General features: G+C 59.8%; 1 protein-coding gene across 1 annotated transcript; it reads left to right on the forward strand.

Annotated features, from left to right (window-relative positions):
- The first annotated feature begins 14,129 nt into the window (after nucleotides 1-14,129).
- LIF (LIF interleukin 6 family cytokine) lies at nucleotides 14,130-18,416 on the forward strand. The gene is made up of 3 exons (XM_065889823.1): nucleotides 14,130-14,297; nucleotides 16,010-16,188; nucleotides 16,903-18,416. The coding sequence occupies exons 1-3, from the start codon at nucleotides 14,279-14,281 to the stop codon at nucleotides 17,311-17,313; spliced, it is 609 nt and encodes a 202-aa protein (XP_065745895.1). The 5' UTR covers nucleotides 14,130-14,278; the 3' UTR covers nucleotides 17,314-18,416.
- Nucleotides 18,417-18,616: the final 200 nt, after the last annotated feature.

Here is an 18,616-nt window from a genome sequence, read left to right on the forward strand (position 1 = left end):
GCCGATGAACGTGACCTGGATCAGTCCCATTTCTGGTGGGAACAGGACTTAACATGGGGTGGAAGAGAGCCCTGTGTGGGACTCCCCGCAATAGATATAACCCACTTTGCAGATGAGAAGACCGAGGCTCAGAGAGTTTGAGTCCTCAGAGCAAATTTACTGGGGGCGGGCACATTTTAAATTCAGGCCCGTTAGATGCCAGGGCAGGAGCATCCTCCTGTCACCTTTCAGCCTCTGTAACTCTGCTGACAATTTCATGAGTCCCCGGGGGCACAGAGCTCCCAAGTGCGGGGGCAGACAGGCAACAGACAAGCAAAAGAACCAACAGGAGCATCTGAGGTTGCAGTGTGAGCTTGAGCTTGGCAAAAACAAAGCGGTGATGTAATAGAGAGTGAGAGTCAGGTGACGTGGGTTGTCATTGTGGTGCCTGGAAGAGGTGATGTCTACTCTGAGGACTGAATGACGCACAGGAGAAGGGGTGGAGCCTGTAGGTGGCAGGAAGAGCTAGGGCAAAGGCTCCGAGCATTCAAGGATGAGGATACAGTGAGTGAGGGCATTGCTGATTTATCAAAAAGGCCCAGAGAGGGGAAGCATCTTGCTCAATGTCACGGAGCGAGTTAGTGCAGTGCTGGGGCTAGAACTCCAGGTCTCTTACTCCCAACCAGCAAGCGCCCAATATATTCCAGGCTGTTTACCAAGCACTTAGTAAGGGTCTCTACTGCCCCCCAATGGGCTCTCTCTTGCTCTCGGGCTCCTGCCACACCAGCCACTTTTGGGATCCCAATATGCCCAGGGTACCCTCCCACCACAAGGTCTCTGCCTATGCTCTGCTCTCTGTCTACAATGCTGTGCTCTGTTTTTTGGTTAGTGCATCCTCGGCTATTCTTACCCCCATCCGTGTTCTGGGTCTAACAACTTGGTTATTTTTTTTCTCAAAACTGTCGCCTGGGGGGCCTCTCTTGGTTTGCTTTGCCGTCTGCCTCCCCCGCTAGCCTGGAGTCTCCAAGGATGGAGACCACATCTGCCTTGCTCTGCTCTCAGCACAGTACCTGGCACCCAGCAGGAGCTCAGTGAGGAGCAGGGCAGGGAGCCTGGCCTAGACAGGCGCTACCCAGGTGTGGCCAAGGGCAGGGGCCGGCCTCTGCTCTTTTCTGCTGTACCCCCAGCATGGGGGTGGGGGACTTTCCTCGGGCTGGGCTGCTGGGAATCTCTGGGTGGGAGGTGGCAGACACCGAAAGCCAGGCACCCTCAGGTTCCCGGAGCAGAAGGGGAGTTCGCACTAAGGCAGCATGTGATTGCCCACGGAGAGGACAGAAGTTGGTCTGAGGAGGAAGAGCCGGGAAGCCCAGGGTAGTTGCTCTTCACCCCTGCCTGGGCCCCCTGCCAGCCTCCAGAGAGGTGGCTAAGCCCCGGGAGAGGTGTCTGGGGCTGCTTTGAACTGGAGCTGCACCCCCCCAGCAGGAAGCAGATCAGGGAGCCCCAGACTCTGGGGTGGGGTTCTTGGGGGTCCTATCAGTGAGGACTTGTCAATTCCACACTGTCTTCTGATGAGACCACAGCTGCAGGTGCCATCTCCAGCCTGGGCCCAGATCCACAGACCCAGCTGCCAGAACATCTGCTGGGTGCTCTGTGAGTGCCTCAAGGCTGAACTCAGCCCCAAGCCCACACCTTTCTGCTTCCTAATTGCCCCCACTGAAGTTCCAGAACCCCATCGCACCTCCCTCAATCTCCCTTAGCCTCAACCTCTTCTCTCCCCATTGATCCTGTGATTTCTCCAACACCCTATCCCTGGCATGTGCCTCCTTCTCTCCCCACCGCCAACCAGGTCCTGACTCCCTGGACACATCTCACTGTCATGTCTTCTGCTCACAAACCTTCGATGACTCCCTCCCGTCCTGCTGTCCAAGGCATCGATTCCAAACTCCTCAGCACAGCCAGCCAGGGCCGTGCTCTCAGGCCCACCCAACTTTGCCAGCTCATCTCTGCATCTGCTACATGCTCAGCTGGTCCCCAACACGTCCAGGCATTCTGACCTCCCAGTGCCTGCATTTCCCCCTCCCCCTCCTCCTGCCCTCCCAGGCCCCTCCTCCTTAACTCCCCATCGAGTGGCTGGCGGGGCTTCCCTGGGGCTTTGGGCAGGGCAGCGTGCAGGGGTCGTTTCTGGTGTCTGCACCTGGAGTCAGAACGAGCCCTCTTGGATCGTCACCGCCCCCCCCCCCAAACTACAGCGACAACTGCTGTGAGATCAGGGTTCCCATGACCATCCGGCGCGAGGGGTAGCGGGGGAGGGGTTCTAATAATGCTTTTGTGCCACAGTGTGAAGCTGATCCCCCACAAGGCATGCTTTTCCCAGAGTGGCGATGCCCTGTGAGCCTGCAAATAGCATATGCTCCCCCAAGTGGCTCATGTGAAGGCACAAAGCAGCCGCAGGCCATGGGCGAGCTGGTACAGGGTCAGGGAGATAAGGAGTCCTCGGGCAATCCTGCTGCTGGAATCGACCACAAGCTGGGTTTTCTTTTCTTTCTCAAGTTTTTCAGGGTGACAGTCACAGCCCCTCAGTCAACCCTGAACATGACACACACGGATGGAAAGTTTCCTGGGACGGGGGGGCCTGGAGGGCAGGGAAACTGCAGGAAAAAAGGCAAGGATGGGGTGCCAGCACTTATAGTCTGTCTAAAGAACAAACTCCCGGCTTGCAAACGGCAGATCTGGGTCTCTGGCCTCCATAGCCTCAGCGCCTTCGCTGCCCGCCAGTTCTGATGTGATTTGAACGCTCTCTCTCTCAAGGGACAGGAAAGTACTTGGGAGTTCAGCAAAATGACTTCAAACCCCAGCCCCGTGGCCCGTGTAACCTCCGGGCTGAGCCTCGGCTTCCCTGTCTGCACAACAGACTCAGTTAATTGGCCACCTCCCAGGCCAGAGCAGAGATTTTCTGGGAAACAATGCAACGCAGGGTCTGTTGGCGCTGCCGTCATAAGCTGTCACAGAACAGGTGCCCGAGCCACGTCCTCTTTATTTTCTCTCCCTCATTTTCCCTTTTCCTTGTTGGTTTCTTTCTTCACAGCTCTTCTGTCTTTGTTCCTGTCCCCGCTTCTCACCGCCACCACCCACGCCAGGCCTGGGACCCGGAGTGCCCACAGAACCCCTTTTCCACGCTGAGGAAAGGGTCACAGTCCACGGTCAGAGTGGGGAGGCCCTGGGCTCAGCCAACCCCGCTCCCTGCTTCCTGGGGCGTCCCCGAGGGCTGGGCTCCACTGACTCGGGGAGGGGCGAAGGTCTCTGAGGGAGGGCGTTGGGCAGGTGGGGCCCCAGAGCCCGTGGAGGAGGGCGGACCAGATGGGCCAGGTGGCTCCCGGGTTCTGAGGTGGGTGCCAGGGCAAGGAGTGGTGGCTTGAGGGGCACCGTGTCCGGGGGGTTGGCTGCAGCCCTGTGACTCTTCCAGGGATGGGGACAAGGGGACATGGCCCTGGTGCACACGGCCTGTGGCAGGTCTGAGTCAAAACACCTAAGGCCGACCCCGGCCGGTCATGTGGAGGGCTGCCCAGTCATCGCCTTATGCCGGCCTGGATCACCCTGGCGGGCTGGGTGCGGCCCAGTCAGCCGTGAGTCAGGCCCCGGCGGCCTCGCCACGCAGCACAGGGCAGGGGCCGCCGGGCCCAAGGACGACCCCTCCCCACCCCTGGCCCTGCTTCTCCCCTCAACCAGCCTGAAGACCCTGCCCCACCTGTGTCAGGTGCAGTCTGGCCAGGGACCTGGGCTTCCCAGCCCCTGTTGCCCCCAACCCTTCAGCCAGGGGGTGGGGTGGAAGTGGGGGGAGCCTCGGGGCTACCCGGCCCTGGACGGGAAGTCAAGTCGGGGGCGGGGTGAGGAGCTGTCTCCAGAGAAGATTCAGCAGGAGAGAGAAGCAGAGGAGCCTGGCCCAACGTCGATGGTGCCCCACTGAAGACCCAGCAAGCACCCCGCCAGACGCTGGAGGGTCCGGTGCGGCACAGACCACGGTAGGCTTCCCCAAATTTATCCTCAGCACAGGCAAACATCACCTTTTCCCTCATGTGTCGGGGGCACCTGATGGCCCACCCGGCTCTCTAGGCCTCAGTCTCCCCGACCGCGTAATGGGCATGGTAAGATGTGCCCTGCACATCTCTCTGAGCCTGTGGAGGTAGAGTTCAGACCAGATGTGAAAGTGTCATGTGGACACCTGCGGGGTTAAAGATCATGGCAGGTTTAGAGGGCAGAGGAGAGAGTACTGGATGGGGAGGCCGGAGTCCTGGCTTTGCCATCCCGAAGGGGTCACCCCTGGGGGTCTTGATTCCTGGATTCCCAAGGGGCCCTCAAGTTCCCTTTTCCCCAGAGCAGTGGAGGGTTCTGAGTTCGTGGCAGCCTAGCTTTCCCTGGGATGGAGACCTGGCAGGTAGAGGGTCCCTGTCCCCCCAGAAGGGGCTGTGGTGGGTCACAGGGTGGCCCCTGCCTGCCTCTGCTTTCGGGAAAAGAGAGTGAGTCTTTGCTAAAGTGAAGTCTCTCAAGGGAGGCTCTAGGGTGTGTGGTCGGTCAAGGTCATGACCCCTACGCTTTTGACCTTGACCCAGAGAGGACTCGACCTCTCTGTGCTTTGCTTACTGTGTAAGATGGGCTTAACTGTGGGGGCACCAGCTCATGGGACCATGAGGGGAGAAAGGAGAAATGTAAGTAAAGTCTTCACAGAGTTTGGCACCGGGGGGCAAAGGGGCGGGCGGCACCTTGGCATAAATAACCTGAGAAGGGGCTGGACCCCAATCTTGCCATCAGCAGTTCCCCAGGACTGGGGAGAGGCTCCCGGGAGGGCAGGGACATTGTCCCCAGAACCTGTCCTGGGTGGGGATTAGGTGGTCCTGGGGCTTGAGGGGGGTGGGAAGGGACAGAAGTCCCCCTCCTCCCCCTCCTCTCCCTCCTACCCACCCCCCCACCCCCGCCCCTCCTCCCAGAGCTCCCACTGGATGGAGGCACGCAGCCCCCACCCCAGGCCCACTGCATGAGGTCTCTGGCACCCCCTTGTGGCCAGTCCTCAATGCACACAGCCCCCACCCCCACCCCCACCCCCGCCGCCAGGTGCTCAGCAGGGCAGAGGCCCCTCCAGGACCCCTCTGTTGGCCTCCTTCCCTGCCCTGGCTGACGGCCTCGGCCTACCCTCCATTCCGAGCCCCAGGCATCTACCCCAACTTCCTCAATCCCCAAATCCTGCCCTGCCCAGCCCTAGGGGAGGCACTGACCCAGTCAGGTGGACCCAGGGCTGGAGGTGCCCCTGCCACGGTGCCTGCTGCCCACTGGTCAGTGGGGGGCGCTGCAGCCCGCGGCTTGGGGCTAAGCTCAGTGGCTGAGTGCTGGCGAGCCTGGGCCGCGAGCCCCGGACCTGGCCTCACCCCTGCTGCGTCCAGCGCTCCAGGGTGCCCGGGAGGCTTTCTCTATCCTCTACCACCCCATCCCGTAGTTCACACCTCAAAGAGCCTTTCTGGATCCTTGGAGACGGATGGCCTTCTCTAGGCTGGTTTTACAGACGGGAAAACCGAGACTCCTAAAAGGTTCTTTCTGGAATCCCCACTGCTAATCAGGACTAAAACCTGGGATTCCTGACTCCTTGTCTGGGAACCTGAGGGAGGCACGCAGCCCACATGTTGTTGGGGATGTGCCACTAATCTGTGGCCTTGGAAAAGTCACTTCCCCTCTCTGGGCCCCACCTGTGAAGTTTTAACAGCTAAGATAATAATACTATCAGTCACTCAGGCATGTCTTCTGTGCCTGCAGGGTTTCCCAGAGGGTGATGCTAACCTCTCAGGTTGACAACACTGTGTCGCATTTTATACTTTTGGAACTGGGGTCTGAGCAATGAGGTCACATGTCTGAGGCCGTGAGTGGCAGAGCTAGGACTGCCCTTGAGGCCTGGCTGATTGAAGAGACCACCAACCCCACTCCCCTGACACCCCCCTCATTATTTCTGACCTTTTCCCTTTGCAAGTGGGGACATGGAGGTGGCAGAGGCCAGGGTGGTCTTTAAGTTTCCCAGGCTAACACCACTTTAGGAGGTAGGTGGGCTCTTGGAGGGGAGCCTAAGGGTCAGGAACTACAGGCCACTGTCCTCCCTCTATGTGAGGGTCTCCTGCTGCCAGCCTGCTGACCAGAGTGGACTCTGGGGAGACTGCAGCCACTGAGGGGCTTGCGGGACTCCAGCTCTCTAGACAGTCCACTGTGATCCTGGGGCGGGCGTGGTCCCACCCAGAAAGGGAGGAAGCGGAAACGGGGTCCAGGGGTGGGGCAGGGGTGGAGGAGGCCAGGCTGGGCAGGAGGAGGGGATCCTGGGGTTGACTCATCCTGGGGACCCCCCTGGCCCCCTGCTGCCAGTGAGCCCTGGACCACACTTGGCCTCCTGGCTCCAGTTTGATGGAGGCTGTGGGGTCGTGGGCTGGAGAGCTCGCTCCATTGCACCCTGTGTGACCTTAGGCAAATCGTTCAACTTTCTGAGCCTCAGTTTCCATGTCTGTAAAACCAGGATTAAAGTGTCTCCCGTGGGGATGGGTGTTAGGACCGGAGATAACAGGGGACTCTCGTGAGTGCTTTGCTTGCTTTGGGGGATGCAGGCGGGAGAGAAGCTCATAAGGCCTTTGGGGTCAGCGATGGGCCAGCTACGTGCCACAGAAAGCATGGGAAGCTGGAGTGGCTCAAGGGTGCAGGGTAGTGGGGACGGGTGTCATACCCAGGTTACCTGGAGGACAGAGGGGGCAGCCTGGCCCTCTCCTCTCGGCTCCCCCCAGCTCCTCCCCTACCTGGTCCTGTCCCTCCCTGACTTCAGGGAGCTCATCTTTTCTTCTCTTCCCAGGAGGAGGACGGTCCAACCTCAGCCGGGCCTCAATCCCTCTATCCTCCCTGCCCATTGGGACTGGGCTACTCTACTCTTTCCATCTTATCATCAGGCCTGAGGCTCACATCACCTCCCACCCACCATCCTCAGAATGGTTTCCTCAGTCCGTGCTGGCGCTGAAGGACGGTTTGGGGAGAGGGCCTTGGCTGCTTCCCTGACATCAGCTCTGGGGTCGGGTCAGGGTGGCCCCAGTGAGCTTGTCTGGGGGAGGGGACGCCAGTCCCCACCTCAGGGCCAGCCGGTTTCAGGCTGAGTGGGTCCGCGGGGCTGCTTCCTGTTCTGTTTATTGCCTCTGAGTTCAGGAAATCACTGAGTGAAACATCCTCCCCCCTCCCCCCACCAACCCCGAGATTATTTAATAGGAGCCGGGCTGTGGTCTCTCTCTTTTGGAAAATCCAGTGGGAGAAGGAAGCTGTCAGCTCAGCTCTGACATCAGCTTAGTCCCTGAGCCAAGAGTCAGGGTGGCCAGGGCAGGGGGGCGGTGCTGGGGCGGGGTGGGGAGGAAACCAGCTGCTGGTGGCCCCCATGACGTGAGGCTGCCACAGAGTTCCCAGGGGCGGGGGCTGGAGGGTGAGGTGCAGGGATTGTTGGAGGCACACTCGGGGGCGCGCGCGCGTGCACAAACACACACACACACACACACACACACACACACACACAGGGTCACGCCTCCCCACACGTGTCCAGAGACCCCTGGCACGCACAGACTCACATCCACTGGTAAAGGATCCAGGCACACGGTCACACACACACTCACACAATCACACGGGGGCTCACAAAGTCAGCCAGAGGTGTGTCCACCCCGACTCCCTCCCAGCCACACACACACACGCACACATACGCGCACACACGGCCAGACACAGCCCAACACAGACACACAGCCACACAAACAGCCTCACCACACACGCACACACATGCAAATGCCCACTCGGGCCGGGAGAGACAGACCCAAGGGGAGCCCGGCGGGCACTCCCAGAAATGGGCTGGGCCTCTGGGCCACGGGCTACCCTGGAGTGGGGACTGCAGCCGTGTCCTCCTCCCGCTGCCCGAGTGAGGATGAAGAGCTCGGTGGCAGAGTGAGGAAGGCCTGTGACTATTCCGGGCCCCACCCGGGCAGGGCCGGGCGGGGTGGGGAGCCCGGGGATCTGAGGCTGCGGAAGGGAGTGGATGGTGAGAGGCCAGGCCGTGGGAGGGCCTTTGTCCTGGCATCGGGTGATGCCAGGCCTCCACCCCTGACCGTGAGCACCTGCCCAGCCCCACCCTGCCCGCAGCACCTCCTGCTACTCCTGGGCTGCAAGGGATGGCAGCTGAGGAGCAGTCAGGAACCCCACGCTGCCAGCTGCCGAGTGACCTTGGGCAAGTCACTCCTCAGCCCCTCAGGGCCTGGTTTTCATCACTGATACCAGTGGCTTACAAACGTTTCTGACTGAGACCCGCAGTTAGAAACACATTGCACCTTGCAACCAGAGGGTGATGTACACGCTGACACATCCAGACAACGGAAACAAAAGTTCCACCGAGCGGTGCTTGCCCTCGCTCTGGGCAATGCTGGGTGATTTTGCGATTCTATTTTCTTTTAAAAGTGCTGGCGGCAACCCTCTAAATTTAATCCATGATCCACTAAGAGGCAGAGACTTACAGTGTGAAAATATCGCTCTTTACCTCTGTCTGCGATGGTCTCAAGCTAGTTCAAGATTCAGAGAGAGCCTGGGGGAGGTCAAAGTGCTTGCAGAGGCTAAAATGCCAGATCCATTAAGGGCTGATGCATGAACCATCAGGGAGGAGAGACACCCATTCTAAAGATGGAGACATTGAGGACAGAGCCTGCAGTGGAATCAGGCCCCATGCAACTTGGCATGGACCTCGGAGGCAGGCCTCTGACCCCACTGATGATCGGAGCCCTGTAGGCTGCTGCTTCCCTTGCAATTTCTATCAGAAATGAAGAAAAAATATTCAGTCACTCTGATTCACCTCCAGGGGGGTGATTCCTGACGCAGAACCAGTCAGGAAATGTCAGGGTGATGCTGGGGACAGTTGACAGGAGGCCAGACTGGCTTCTGGCTCCCACTTGGCCCTGAGAGTGTGTAGCTGGTCCCTGCCAGAGATGTGATGGGGTGAGGGTGAGAAGGGCAGACTATAGGCCCAAAGCTGGACCTCAAGAGCCCCAAAGACAGCTGGAAGGGAAGTGTTGCTTATTCCCCTGCAGAGGCTCTGAGAGGTTGCCTGTTCTCCCAGGACCCACGCCACAGTCTGTCTACTGAGAGGACTCAGGAGCCCTCCTTGTCCTAACTCTCAGATCACGGGTGGAGCATGGACCCCTAGACCCAGGCCCAGCCCAAGCCCCTGACTCAGTCTGGGGTTTGAGCCCCTCCTGTGGCCACCCCGACCCCTGGTTAGAATGGCTGCCACGTGGCAGGCACTGTGTGTCTCCCACTTAACATCTTCATGACAGCCCCATGAGCCCGGCACTGCCGCATCCCCACTCTCAGTGGGCTCAGAGAGAGGAAGCCAGTTGCCCCAGGTCACAGGTGTGGGCAGGAATCAAACCCATGTTTGCCTGGCTCTAAGACACACCCTTACTCATGGGTGCTACCACCCTAGCCCCAAAGGGACCAAAGGTGACTTGCAAAGCTGAGCCAGCGGTCACAGGAAAGTACATGAGAGCATATAGATGGTGGAGGTGGGCAGCCCTGCAGGTGTAGTTACATCATCCTTTCTCAAGTGCTGAATAATGAAGTGTTTTTGCCTTTTTGGACAGGATACCCAACTGCCAGGGCTGTGCCAGGAATTCCTGAGCTTCTCCTGTCTCCTCTGGCTGTCCCTCACCAACTCTGGTCCTGGGCCACTCCCTCTGGCCCCCAACTTCCTCCCCTGGGCCCATCTGACTCCGCTGTGCTCATTTCCCAGGTGGGAGCGTCAAGGCGAGGAGCAGGGCCTGAGCTGATGTCTGAGAGCAGCTGCTGGTCGAGTTTTCAGAGAACTGAGATCTTAGATGGGGACAGGGAAGAGGGATGGGGAGGGAGGAGGGGGGCCGGCCTGGGCAATGGGGGTTGCCCAGAGCACTCAGTTTCTGGGTCACTAGCCTTGGGGAATTCCCCGATGCCCAGAGAGCTGCTTACCTGGTGAGTAACTGCTCCTGGCTGCCCACACAGGATGCCTGGCTGTGAGGGTACCTCCCTGCCACCCCCTGCCAATGGCCACTGCCATGTTACCCTCTCCCCTGAGTGCCCCGGGGCCCAGGAAAGAAACAGACAGGCAGGCAGAGGCTGTCCCCCACCTCCACAACTCCCCCCAGGGCTCCGCAGGGGGCGGCTGGTGATTCAAGCCCCTCTGAGCTGAACTATGTCTCCTTCCTTCTCAGATGGGCCTTGGGGGTGAATCAGCTCCTGGGGGCGGTGAGGCTGGGTCAGCCACTGTCTTCAGCTCAAGCCTGGGGTGCGGTTGGTCACAGGCCAGGATGGGACATAGGGAGAAAGAGCCCACCGCCATGCCAGCCCCCCCAGGAACCCATCTGATCTTCCTGGGGCACCCCAGAAGCTAGAGGCTCGAGGGTGTTTTGTTTCCATTATCCATCAGGAGAGGATGAACAGGCCCCTCTCCTGCCCAGCTTTCCTCCTTTAGCCCTGGATTATGCCCAACTTTCCTCATCTGTAAAATGGGGACAAGAGCCCCTACTCCTCCACGGTGAGGAGGATCAATGCTGACGAGTAGAGGGTGGGCTGGGCTCCCAGAACTGCGCTGAGCCTGAGCCCTCACAGCAAACCCACAGCACAGGTGTCATTATTCCCATTTTATAGATGAGAAAACTGAGGCCAGGATGTGGTCACTTCCTCAAAGTCACCCAGCTCATAACTGGCAGACCCAAACCTCTAACCCGGCTCTGACTGAGGCTGAAGTCCATGCTTCCAACCAGCAGACTTTACTCCTCTCGCCATGAGAGACTTGGCACAGACAGCTTTTGGAAACTAAAATGCTTTTAGAAAATACTTAGCATCTGCTCTGATGTAACCCTGAGCCAGGTGCTGTCAAGAGTACAAATGAGGATCGGACCCCAACCAAGCCCTCAAAGAGGGAGGAATGAGACTTGTTCCCACTTGAAAGGAGAGTGGGCAGGACTGGGCAGACTCAGCTAACCTGGGCTGTGGGAGGAAGGGGAGGCTTCCCGGAAGAAGCGGCCTGAATGCAGCTCACCACCCCTTGCTCCCATCGCAGCATGAGGTGCTGCTGGCATTAGCTGTGGCCTTCAAGCCAGAGGCCAGGGCTCCAGGCCTCATTCTCTTGTTAACTCTCTGTGCTGCCCTGGGCAAGTGTCTTCACCTCTCTGAGCCTCAGCTTCCTCACCTGACATTCTAAGAGAGACTTGTGGATGGTGAGTGAGAATCAGAAGGAAAGGAGGGGCTGAATGGCCACATGCGCCAAAGTGAGTGGGAGAGAAAGAGCCCTCAGGGGCCCTGGGGAGGCCCCAGGCCGGCCCTGGACTCGCTTCCTGGAGATGAGCAGGTGGATGGTACAGCCGCCTGGAGGAGCACCCCCAGCCCCGGCCTGGCCGCCCCCCGCCCAGACTGAGGGTGTCCTATGTGGGCCCCAGCTGTCCCCCTCACCCTGAGGCCGGTCAAATCCCCAGCAGGCCCAGTGTGCAGAAGCAGGACAGGCTGGGGATGAAGTCACAGCTGGAAGGGGCCGGGCTGGGGCTGCCACTCCAGGGTGGGGCCTGGGGTCACGACCCTGGGAGCAGGCAGCCAAGAAGGGAGGATGCCTTCCGTGAGGAAGCTGGGGAAAACACACACACACACATAGCAGCATAGAGAGGGAAGGAAGAAAACAAACTCCAGGAGACCAAAGCTGGCCTGGAGCGCCGCCTGGGCAGCCGATTCCCGGGGACCGAGGCCACGTTGCAGGCGGCTTACGGGTCTGCGGCTCCGAGACCCTGCCCGGCCTGCCCCCGAGAGGCCCGGTGCAGGTGGTGGCTGGACATGGACAGGAGAGGGAGGCTGGGCCTGGGGTGCCGAGGGGCCCAGAACACTTGGGGAGCACAGACCAAGTCAGGTACCGTGAGAGGGGAAACTGAGGCAGGGGAGGGGGCCAGTCAGGGCGAGGGTGAAGTATCTTCTAGACTCCGCCCCACTTCCTGTTTCCTGTGGGGTGGGGCTGAGATTACATGGCGTTTGGGGGCGTTTTATAGGGCTAAGGAGGGGTCTGGGCAGCCAGAAGACAGTGCAAGGCCCGGCAAGTCCACTGGGAGTGATGCAGGGGAGGAACTGTGGCAGGAGGGCAGTGGGACGAGGAGGCGGCCTCCAGGAGAATCAGGGCACCCAGTGAGACACTTGGGCGGGGGAACAGGGGATCCATAGATGGGGCCTCTGTGGGGCCCTGGTCAAATGGATTTGGGGTCCACATCAGAAGCGTCAGGATGAGTCAGATGACAGAGGTCCGGGAGATGTGGGGGTGGGGTCTGGAGGCTGATCCAGAGTTCATGCTCCCAGAGTGCTCAGGCCCTCCTGCAGGAGAGATTGGGCCTGGGGGATTATGAGTGGGAGGTGAGCTGGGATGTCCTGAGGTGTGGGGCTGCCTGAGACAGGCTGGGGTGGCTGGACCTCCTAGGGGCATACACAGACCCCAGAGCAGGTGCATGAGAGGGGCGGGTGCCAGGTGGGGCCTTCCATGGTCCCCAAGGAAGACACAAGGTGTGGAGCGGCCGGGAGGAGGAAGGAAAGCCAGTGTGGGCTCTACCAGCCTCCTCCCTGCTGGGCAGCGCCCGCTGGGATGGGCAGTTTTATCGCCCCACAGCCGAGGCCAAGCTGGGAGAGCCGGGAGGAAGCAGCCTGGAGAGGGCAGGGCATGCGTGGGGGGGAGGGGGCACGGAGGCAGCAGGAGGGCTCGTCCTGGCACGGAGGAATGAACGAATGCTGGGCAGGTCCTCCGGGATGTGGCAAGAGGCAGGAGCTGGGGGCATGGAAGAGGGCTGAGGGGGTGGGCAGAGGGAATCAGGGGCCAGGGAAAGGCTGCAGGGCTCCCTGGCCTTGGAGAAGCAGCTCTCCTGCCTCATTTTCTGGTCGGGGTCAGGTGGGAAGGCTGCAGCAGGGGCGCCCTTGGCAACTTGTGGGACCACATAGCCCCAGATGTGTCTGACCAGCACTCCCCCACCTCTTTTGTTTTGTTTTGAATGCTTTTTGCCAGGGAGGAGTTGCTGTGCTCATTTTGCCCTAGTCCTCACCATTCCTTCCTGCCCCTCCTTACTCATCTATGAATCTACCTGGCCACGATAGACACCAGATTTTGTGACCCTGCTTAAGAGACTCCAGAAGCACCTTTTGGGGGCCATAATCATTCTCTGATACTGAGCCCCAAGGGCCCTCCAAGACATTTTCTGTTCTCCTCAGCCATCCCTCTGCGTCCTGAGGAGCAAACCTGGCTCCGACTGGCTCAGCCTCCTTAAGTCTCTGCTCCAAATGTCCTTTCAAAATGGAAATGCTGGACCACTCTCCCCTGAAGGGTGCAAAGAGTTTTAGGTAAACGCCAGAAACATCACATCTTCCCAGAATCTCCTCCCTAGGCTCTTCCCAAAGAAGGGAGTCACAGCAACCCCTCACCTCCCATCTTCCCAGCCCCCTCCTCAGCCCCACAGGTACCTGTGGTCATCAATGCAGGCTTGTTGATGGCAGTCAGGAGGCCTGACCTTGTGGGACCCTGGACAACCTGTCCCCGCGGGAGCCCCACTTTGCATGGTGGCAGCAGGCAGGTTGGAGGAGGCCACCTCTGCGGTGGCTTCCAGCACCCACATTCAGTTTCGCTTTTTTACCGTCTAAAGTCCACACCAGGGACCCAGCCCCTCTTCCTGGAGCCTCCTTCTCAGCCAAGCCCCAGCCTGCCTCCTCCCCACTGACCCCCAAACCCCCTGACCAGGGGGCCACAAGTGGCAGCCTCCGTCTGCTTGCCTAGTTTCAAGCCACCTCCCCAAACCCAGGTGAGTCAAGGCTGTCTGGGGTACCCACTGCCCAGTGACCCAGATGACTCGGGGACCCTCCTCCCCCTCCCCATCTTCAAACAACTCCCAGGGCAAGCCATGCAGGAAAACCGCAGGGTGTTTTGTTGAAGAGTTCATTATAATTTTATCAATCAAATTCTTAGAAGAGGGAAAAAGTCTGCTCTCGCCACCCTCCCCCTTCACTGCCCCCCCTTCACTCTCACTTTCTTCCATTCATAATTTCCTATGATGCACCTCAAACAACTTCCTGGACGGGGATCCCTGCTAAATATAGCTGTTTCTCTCTCTGTCTTACAACACAGGCTCCAGTATATAAATCGGGCAAATTCCCCATTTGAGCATGAACCTCTGAAAACTGCAGGCATCTAAGGTCTCCTCCAAGGCCCTCTGGAGTCCAGCCCATAATGAAGGTCTTGGCGGCAGGTAAATCCACCCGCCCCGCGCCGGCTTCCGCGCCCCGCCACGGGCGCAGCGGCAACTTGGGGCACTTGGCGATCGTGAGCGGGACACCCACTCGCCGCAGACACACGGACACTTGGGGCGCCCGCGCAGCCCGCCGGGCCGCCGGAGGCGCTGGGTGGCGGCCGGGAGCGAGAGCAGGCACATGGTCCCGGCACCGCGCGCCCAGCCCGCCCTGGGGCCCGCAGGTTGGCGGGCAAGGGAGGGTGCGCCGCAGCCTTCCTCCTCCTCCTCCTCCTCCTCCTCCTCCTCCTCCTCCTCCTCGCTCCGCCGGCTCTCCTGCTGCTCTTCCAGCTCAGCTTTCTCCGGGACTCACCCTCCCTCTTTCTTTTTCTTTCTTTCTTTCTGTCTTTCCGCTTTCTCTTTTCCAACCGCGTCCCGGGCTGCTCCCTGGGAGGGGCGCCGGCCTCTGAGCAGCTTGCAAACTCCGGCCCGGGACGGGAGCAGGTGCCGCCTCCATCTGCTAGTGTCTGGAAAGCTGTGGTCTGTGCTAGGTGAGCCTGGGGTGTGGGGGCCCCCCAGCCATCGGGGGCCTCAGCACTGCCGGGGGATGCTGGGAGGCACAGGGGACCCAGAAGTGAACTTGAGGCTGCCACCGTCCCAGGAGGGGAACCGGCTCCTGCGCGCCACCCTTTCCCCCAACCTCATCGGTTCTCCAGCCTCACAGGTCCACCGACCCCAGCCCTTGATGCTTGGGTCACCTGGAAAGCAAGGGGGGTGGGGGGAGGCGGAAAGTAGGCACCCTGGGCGGGGAGTGGCGATCCTGGACAGGCCCGGACAGCTCTCAGCTCTCCTGTCACCTTTCACTTTCCTTCCTCCCCCGCCCACCTGGCTGCCTGCGACATTTTCCCTTTTTTCTTTCCTGGTTGCACCATTCCTTTGCCCTCCCGAAGGCTCTGGGGGACTGAGGGACCCCAGGATTCTCCTTGTCCTAACCCACAACCTGGAGCAAGGACCAGTAGACAGGAGTGGGAGGGCATGGAGGCCAGGAGGAGTACAGAGTGGGATAGGAAGTTTTGAAGAATGACTTGGGAATGGCGTGGGGGGGGGCAGAACTGCAGAATTGGGGTGGAGTTGAGGGTCCTAGATAGGGTAGTGGCCACATTTGGAGAAGGATAACCACAGAATTAGGGGACAAAGGGCCCAGTGAGCTAAAATCATGTGACAGGTTTGGGAGATGAGGGTCAGCAGAACCGCCCCCTCTCCCCGTGGTGCCCTAAGAAGCCCACTCTGGGAGATTGAAGTGTGAAGTAACACTTTGGAATCTGGACCATCCTGGGAGGTGGGGAGGTAGGAGCTGCTCTTTTCCTTGAGACCTGCTGGGGCTGGGGCGTGGTACCCTCCAGCCAGAGGCCAGGATGGTGTGACCCTGGACCCAGCTTCCAACCGGTAGAAACAGCTCACGTCCTGCCCCCTTGCTCCTGTCAGGAGACAGCAGGGAGTGATCGATGGGAGTGAAGCAGAGACAGAGGGTTAGAGCTCTGGAGAGAGGGGGACAGAGAAGCAGATTTGGTGACATCGTGAAAGTAAGAAACAGCCATGCTGGGCGAAGAGAGAGCTGGAGGCTGAGAGGGGACACTGGTGTCCCTGAGGGAGACGAGGCGCATCCTCTACCATGAGACCCCTTGCCCACCCCCGCACCTCCCTGCTTATGGCTCCCTCCTGCCTGTTCCCAGGAGTTGTGCCCCTGCTGCTGGTTCTGCACTGGAAACACGGAGCGGGGAGCCCCCTTCCCATCACCCCTGTCAACGCCACCTGTGCCACACGCCACCCATGTCACAGCAACCTCATGAACCAGATCAAGAACCAGCTGGCGCAGCTCAACAGCAGTGCCAAAGCCCTCTTTATTCTCTACGTAAGTCTCCCCCCAGGGTACCAAGGAAGGAGGGAGGGAGGGGCTGGGCTTTGCTGCAGGGACCTGGGCTGGCGGGGCTGGTCAGGGAAGGGAAGGGAGGGGGACTGGTCCCACCACACCCAGACTCCCTCAGCTTCCTCCCCACCCCCTGGCCCTGGATCCGCCGCTTGCCTAGGGTGCCCAGTTAGATAGGGGCAGAGCTGCCTGGAGAAGGGGGTGCCTGGCACTTCTAGCCTTGAGATTCTTCCACCTTGTGGAGGGAGAGGCTGATGAGAGACAGAGAAGGAGGCGGTGAGGTGGACGGCAGGGTGCTGTTGGGAAAGACGGCGGGTTGTGGTTGACGGGGGTGCAGGGCCGCGCAGGAAGAGGGTGAGTGCAGTGGGTGAAAGGACAAGTGTGTGTGGTGCACACGTTGGAGGTGAGACTCGATGTTTTCCTTTCTGTCCCCATGTGGTCCTGATGATTGTGATGAGGAGGATAATTCCTTGCATGGTATAGGCCTGGATGCTTTACCAAGGGAATCCACACCCACACTTACTTCAGGCTCTCAGGACGGTCCCGAAATGCCTACAGGGCAAGTGATTGGGTCCTCATGCCACTGTGTTTGGGGTGTGGGGACTGAAGCCCAAGAGCTGACCCAGGGGCTTGGTGGCAGGGCTGGAGCACCCATCCCTGACTCCCATGTCACCTCCCCTCCGCCCCTCTGCTCCTCAGTACACGGCCCAGGGGGAGCCATTCCCCAACAACCTGGACAAGCTGTGCAGCCCCAATGTGACCGACTTCCCGCCCTTCCACGCCAATGGCACGGAGAGGGCCCGGCTGGTGGAGCTGTACCGCATCATCGCGTACCTGGGCGCCTCCCTGGGCAACATCACGCGGGACCAGAAGGTCCTCAATCCCAGCGCCCACAGCCTGCACAGCAAGCTGAACGCCACGGCGGATGTCATGCGGGGCCTCCTCAGCAACGTGCTCTGCCGCCTGTGCAGCAAGTACCACGTGGCCCACGTGGACGTGGCCTACGGCCCAGACACCTCAGGCAAGGACGTCTTCCAGAAGAAGAAGCTCGGCTGTCAGCTCCTGGGGAAGTATAAGCAGGTCATCGCTGTGGTGGCCCAGGCCTTCTAGATGGGAGGTCTCATAGCGCACGGTGACCTGAGATCTTAGACTTAGGTGGCTCTCAAACTGTGGCCGGGGCCCAGAGCAGTGCCCAAGCCAAGTGGGGGCTGCTCGCAGACCCTGAGGGGTTCCTGGCCAGTCTATTCCCCTCCAGGGTGGGCTGTGATGAAGCCAAGCAGAGCCAAAACTCCCAGAGGGAGAACCTATATATGGCACCAACTAGAAGAAGGCGCCCCTTCTTCTGGGATACTGCAGCCAGGCACCCGGTGTCAGGCTGGATTTCGGCCCCTTCTCGTCCCCTCAGCCAGGGTCTTCGTGAGCAAACCACACAAGTTGCCTCCAGTGACCCTGACCATGGGGCAAGACAGCAGGGGTCGGGGGCATTGCCTGGCCCCCAGCAGAATGACAACTATCAGTGCCTTTGCTGCCCCTTCGGTAGACCTTGAAAGGTCTGGTTGGAACTCAGGCAGCCCAGAGGGGCTGGGATCCTGAAGGATCCTTGACCCCTACAAGTATGGTGAGTGGAAGGCTAGAAAGGGAACTCTGGTTTGAGATGCTGCCTTGTCTTGGGTGTGATTGGAGAGCTCAGGCCTAGGACTGTCAGGTGGAAGGTTCCAGAAGGAGGTCCCTGGCCTTCAGCCTCCTGGGGAGGCAGAGAGGCCACCTTCAGACCTGGGAAGGAAGAGAGGCCCTTGAAAGTCTCGATGGGCTCTTCTTCCTTGAGCCCGCAGTCTGTCCTGCTGTCCCGGTGGCTGGGGTCTGGTGGCTGGACCTGGAGGCGGGGTGTGGGGAGGTGGACGGGTTGTAAAGTCAGGTGAGGCGGTTCTGCGGGGACCCAGAGTCTTGTGGGCAAGGGTCTGTAAGGGAGGGGTGCATGCAGTAGTTCAGAGTGGCAGCTCACATCTGAGGCCCACGGAGGCCCCGTGAGGTCACACAAAGGTACTTGAGGGGCACCAGAGGCCATCGCTGGACCCTGGAGCAAGGGGACAGTAGAAGTTGAGGTCAGGGTCTCAGGAAGCCTGAGACCCAAGGGTGCTGTGTGTCTGACCCAGCATGATTGTCTATTTATTTTGATGCCCTATTTATATTAACTTATTGGTGCTTTAAATAGCAAAGTTAATTCCCCTTTCCCTGCTCCCTCTCCAACAGAAATAATATGATGGCTCCTTCTGCAGGAGCCGGGGCCAGGCCTTAGCAGGGCCGGGTCTGGAAGTCGAAGATGTTACAAGTGGGATAAGCCTTATGGGTGAGGCTCATAGAAGGGTCAGGAGCTGAGAGAACTGGTCAGTCTGGGAGGGGACAGGGGACCCGG

The sequence above is a fragment of the Phocoena phocoena genome, chromosome 13 (genome assembly GCF_963924675.1).
Source record: "Phocoena phocoena chromosome 13, mPhoPho1.1, whole genome shotgun sequence".
NCBI lineage: Eukaryota > Metazoa > Chordata > Mammalia > Artiodactyla > Phocoenidae > Phocoena > Phocoena phocoena.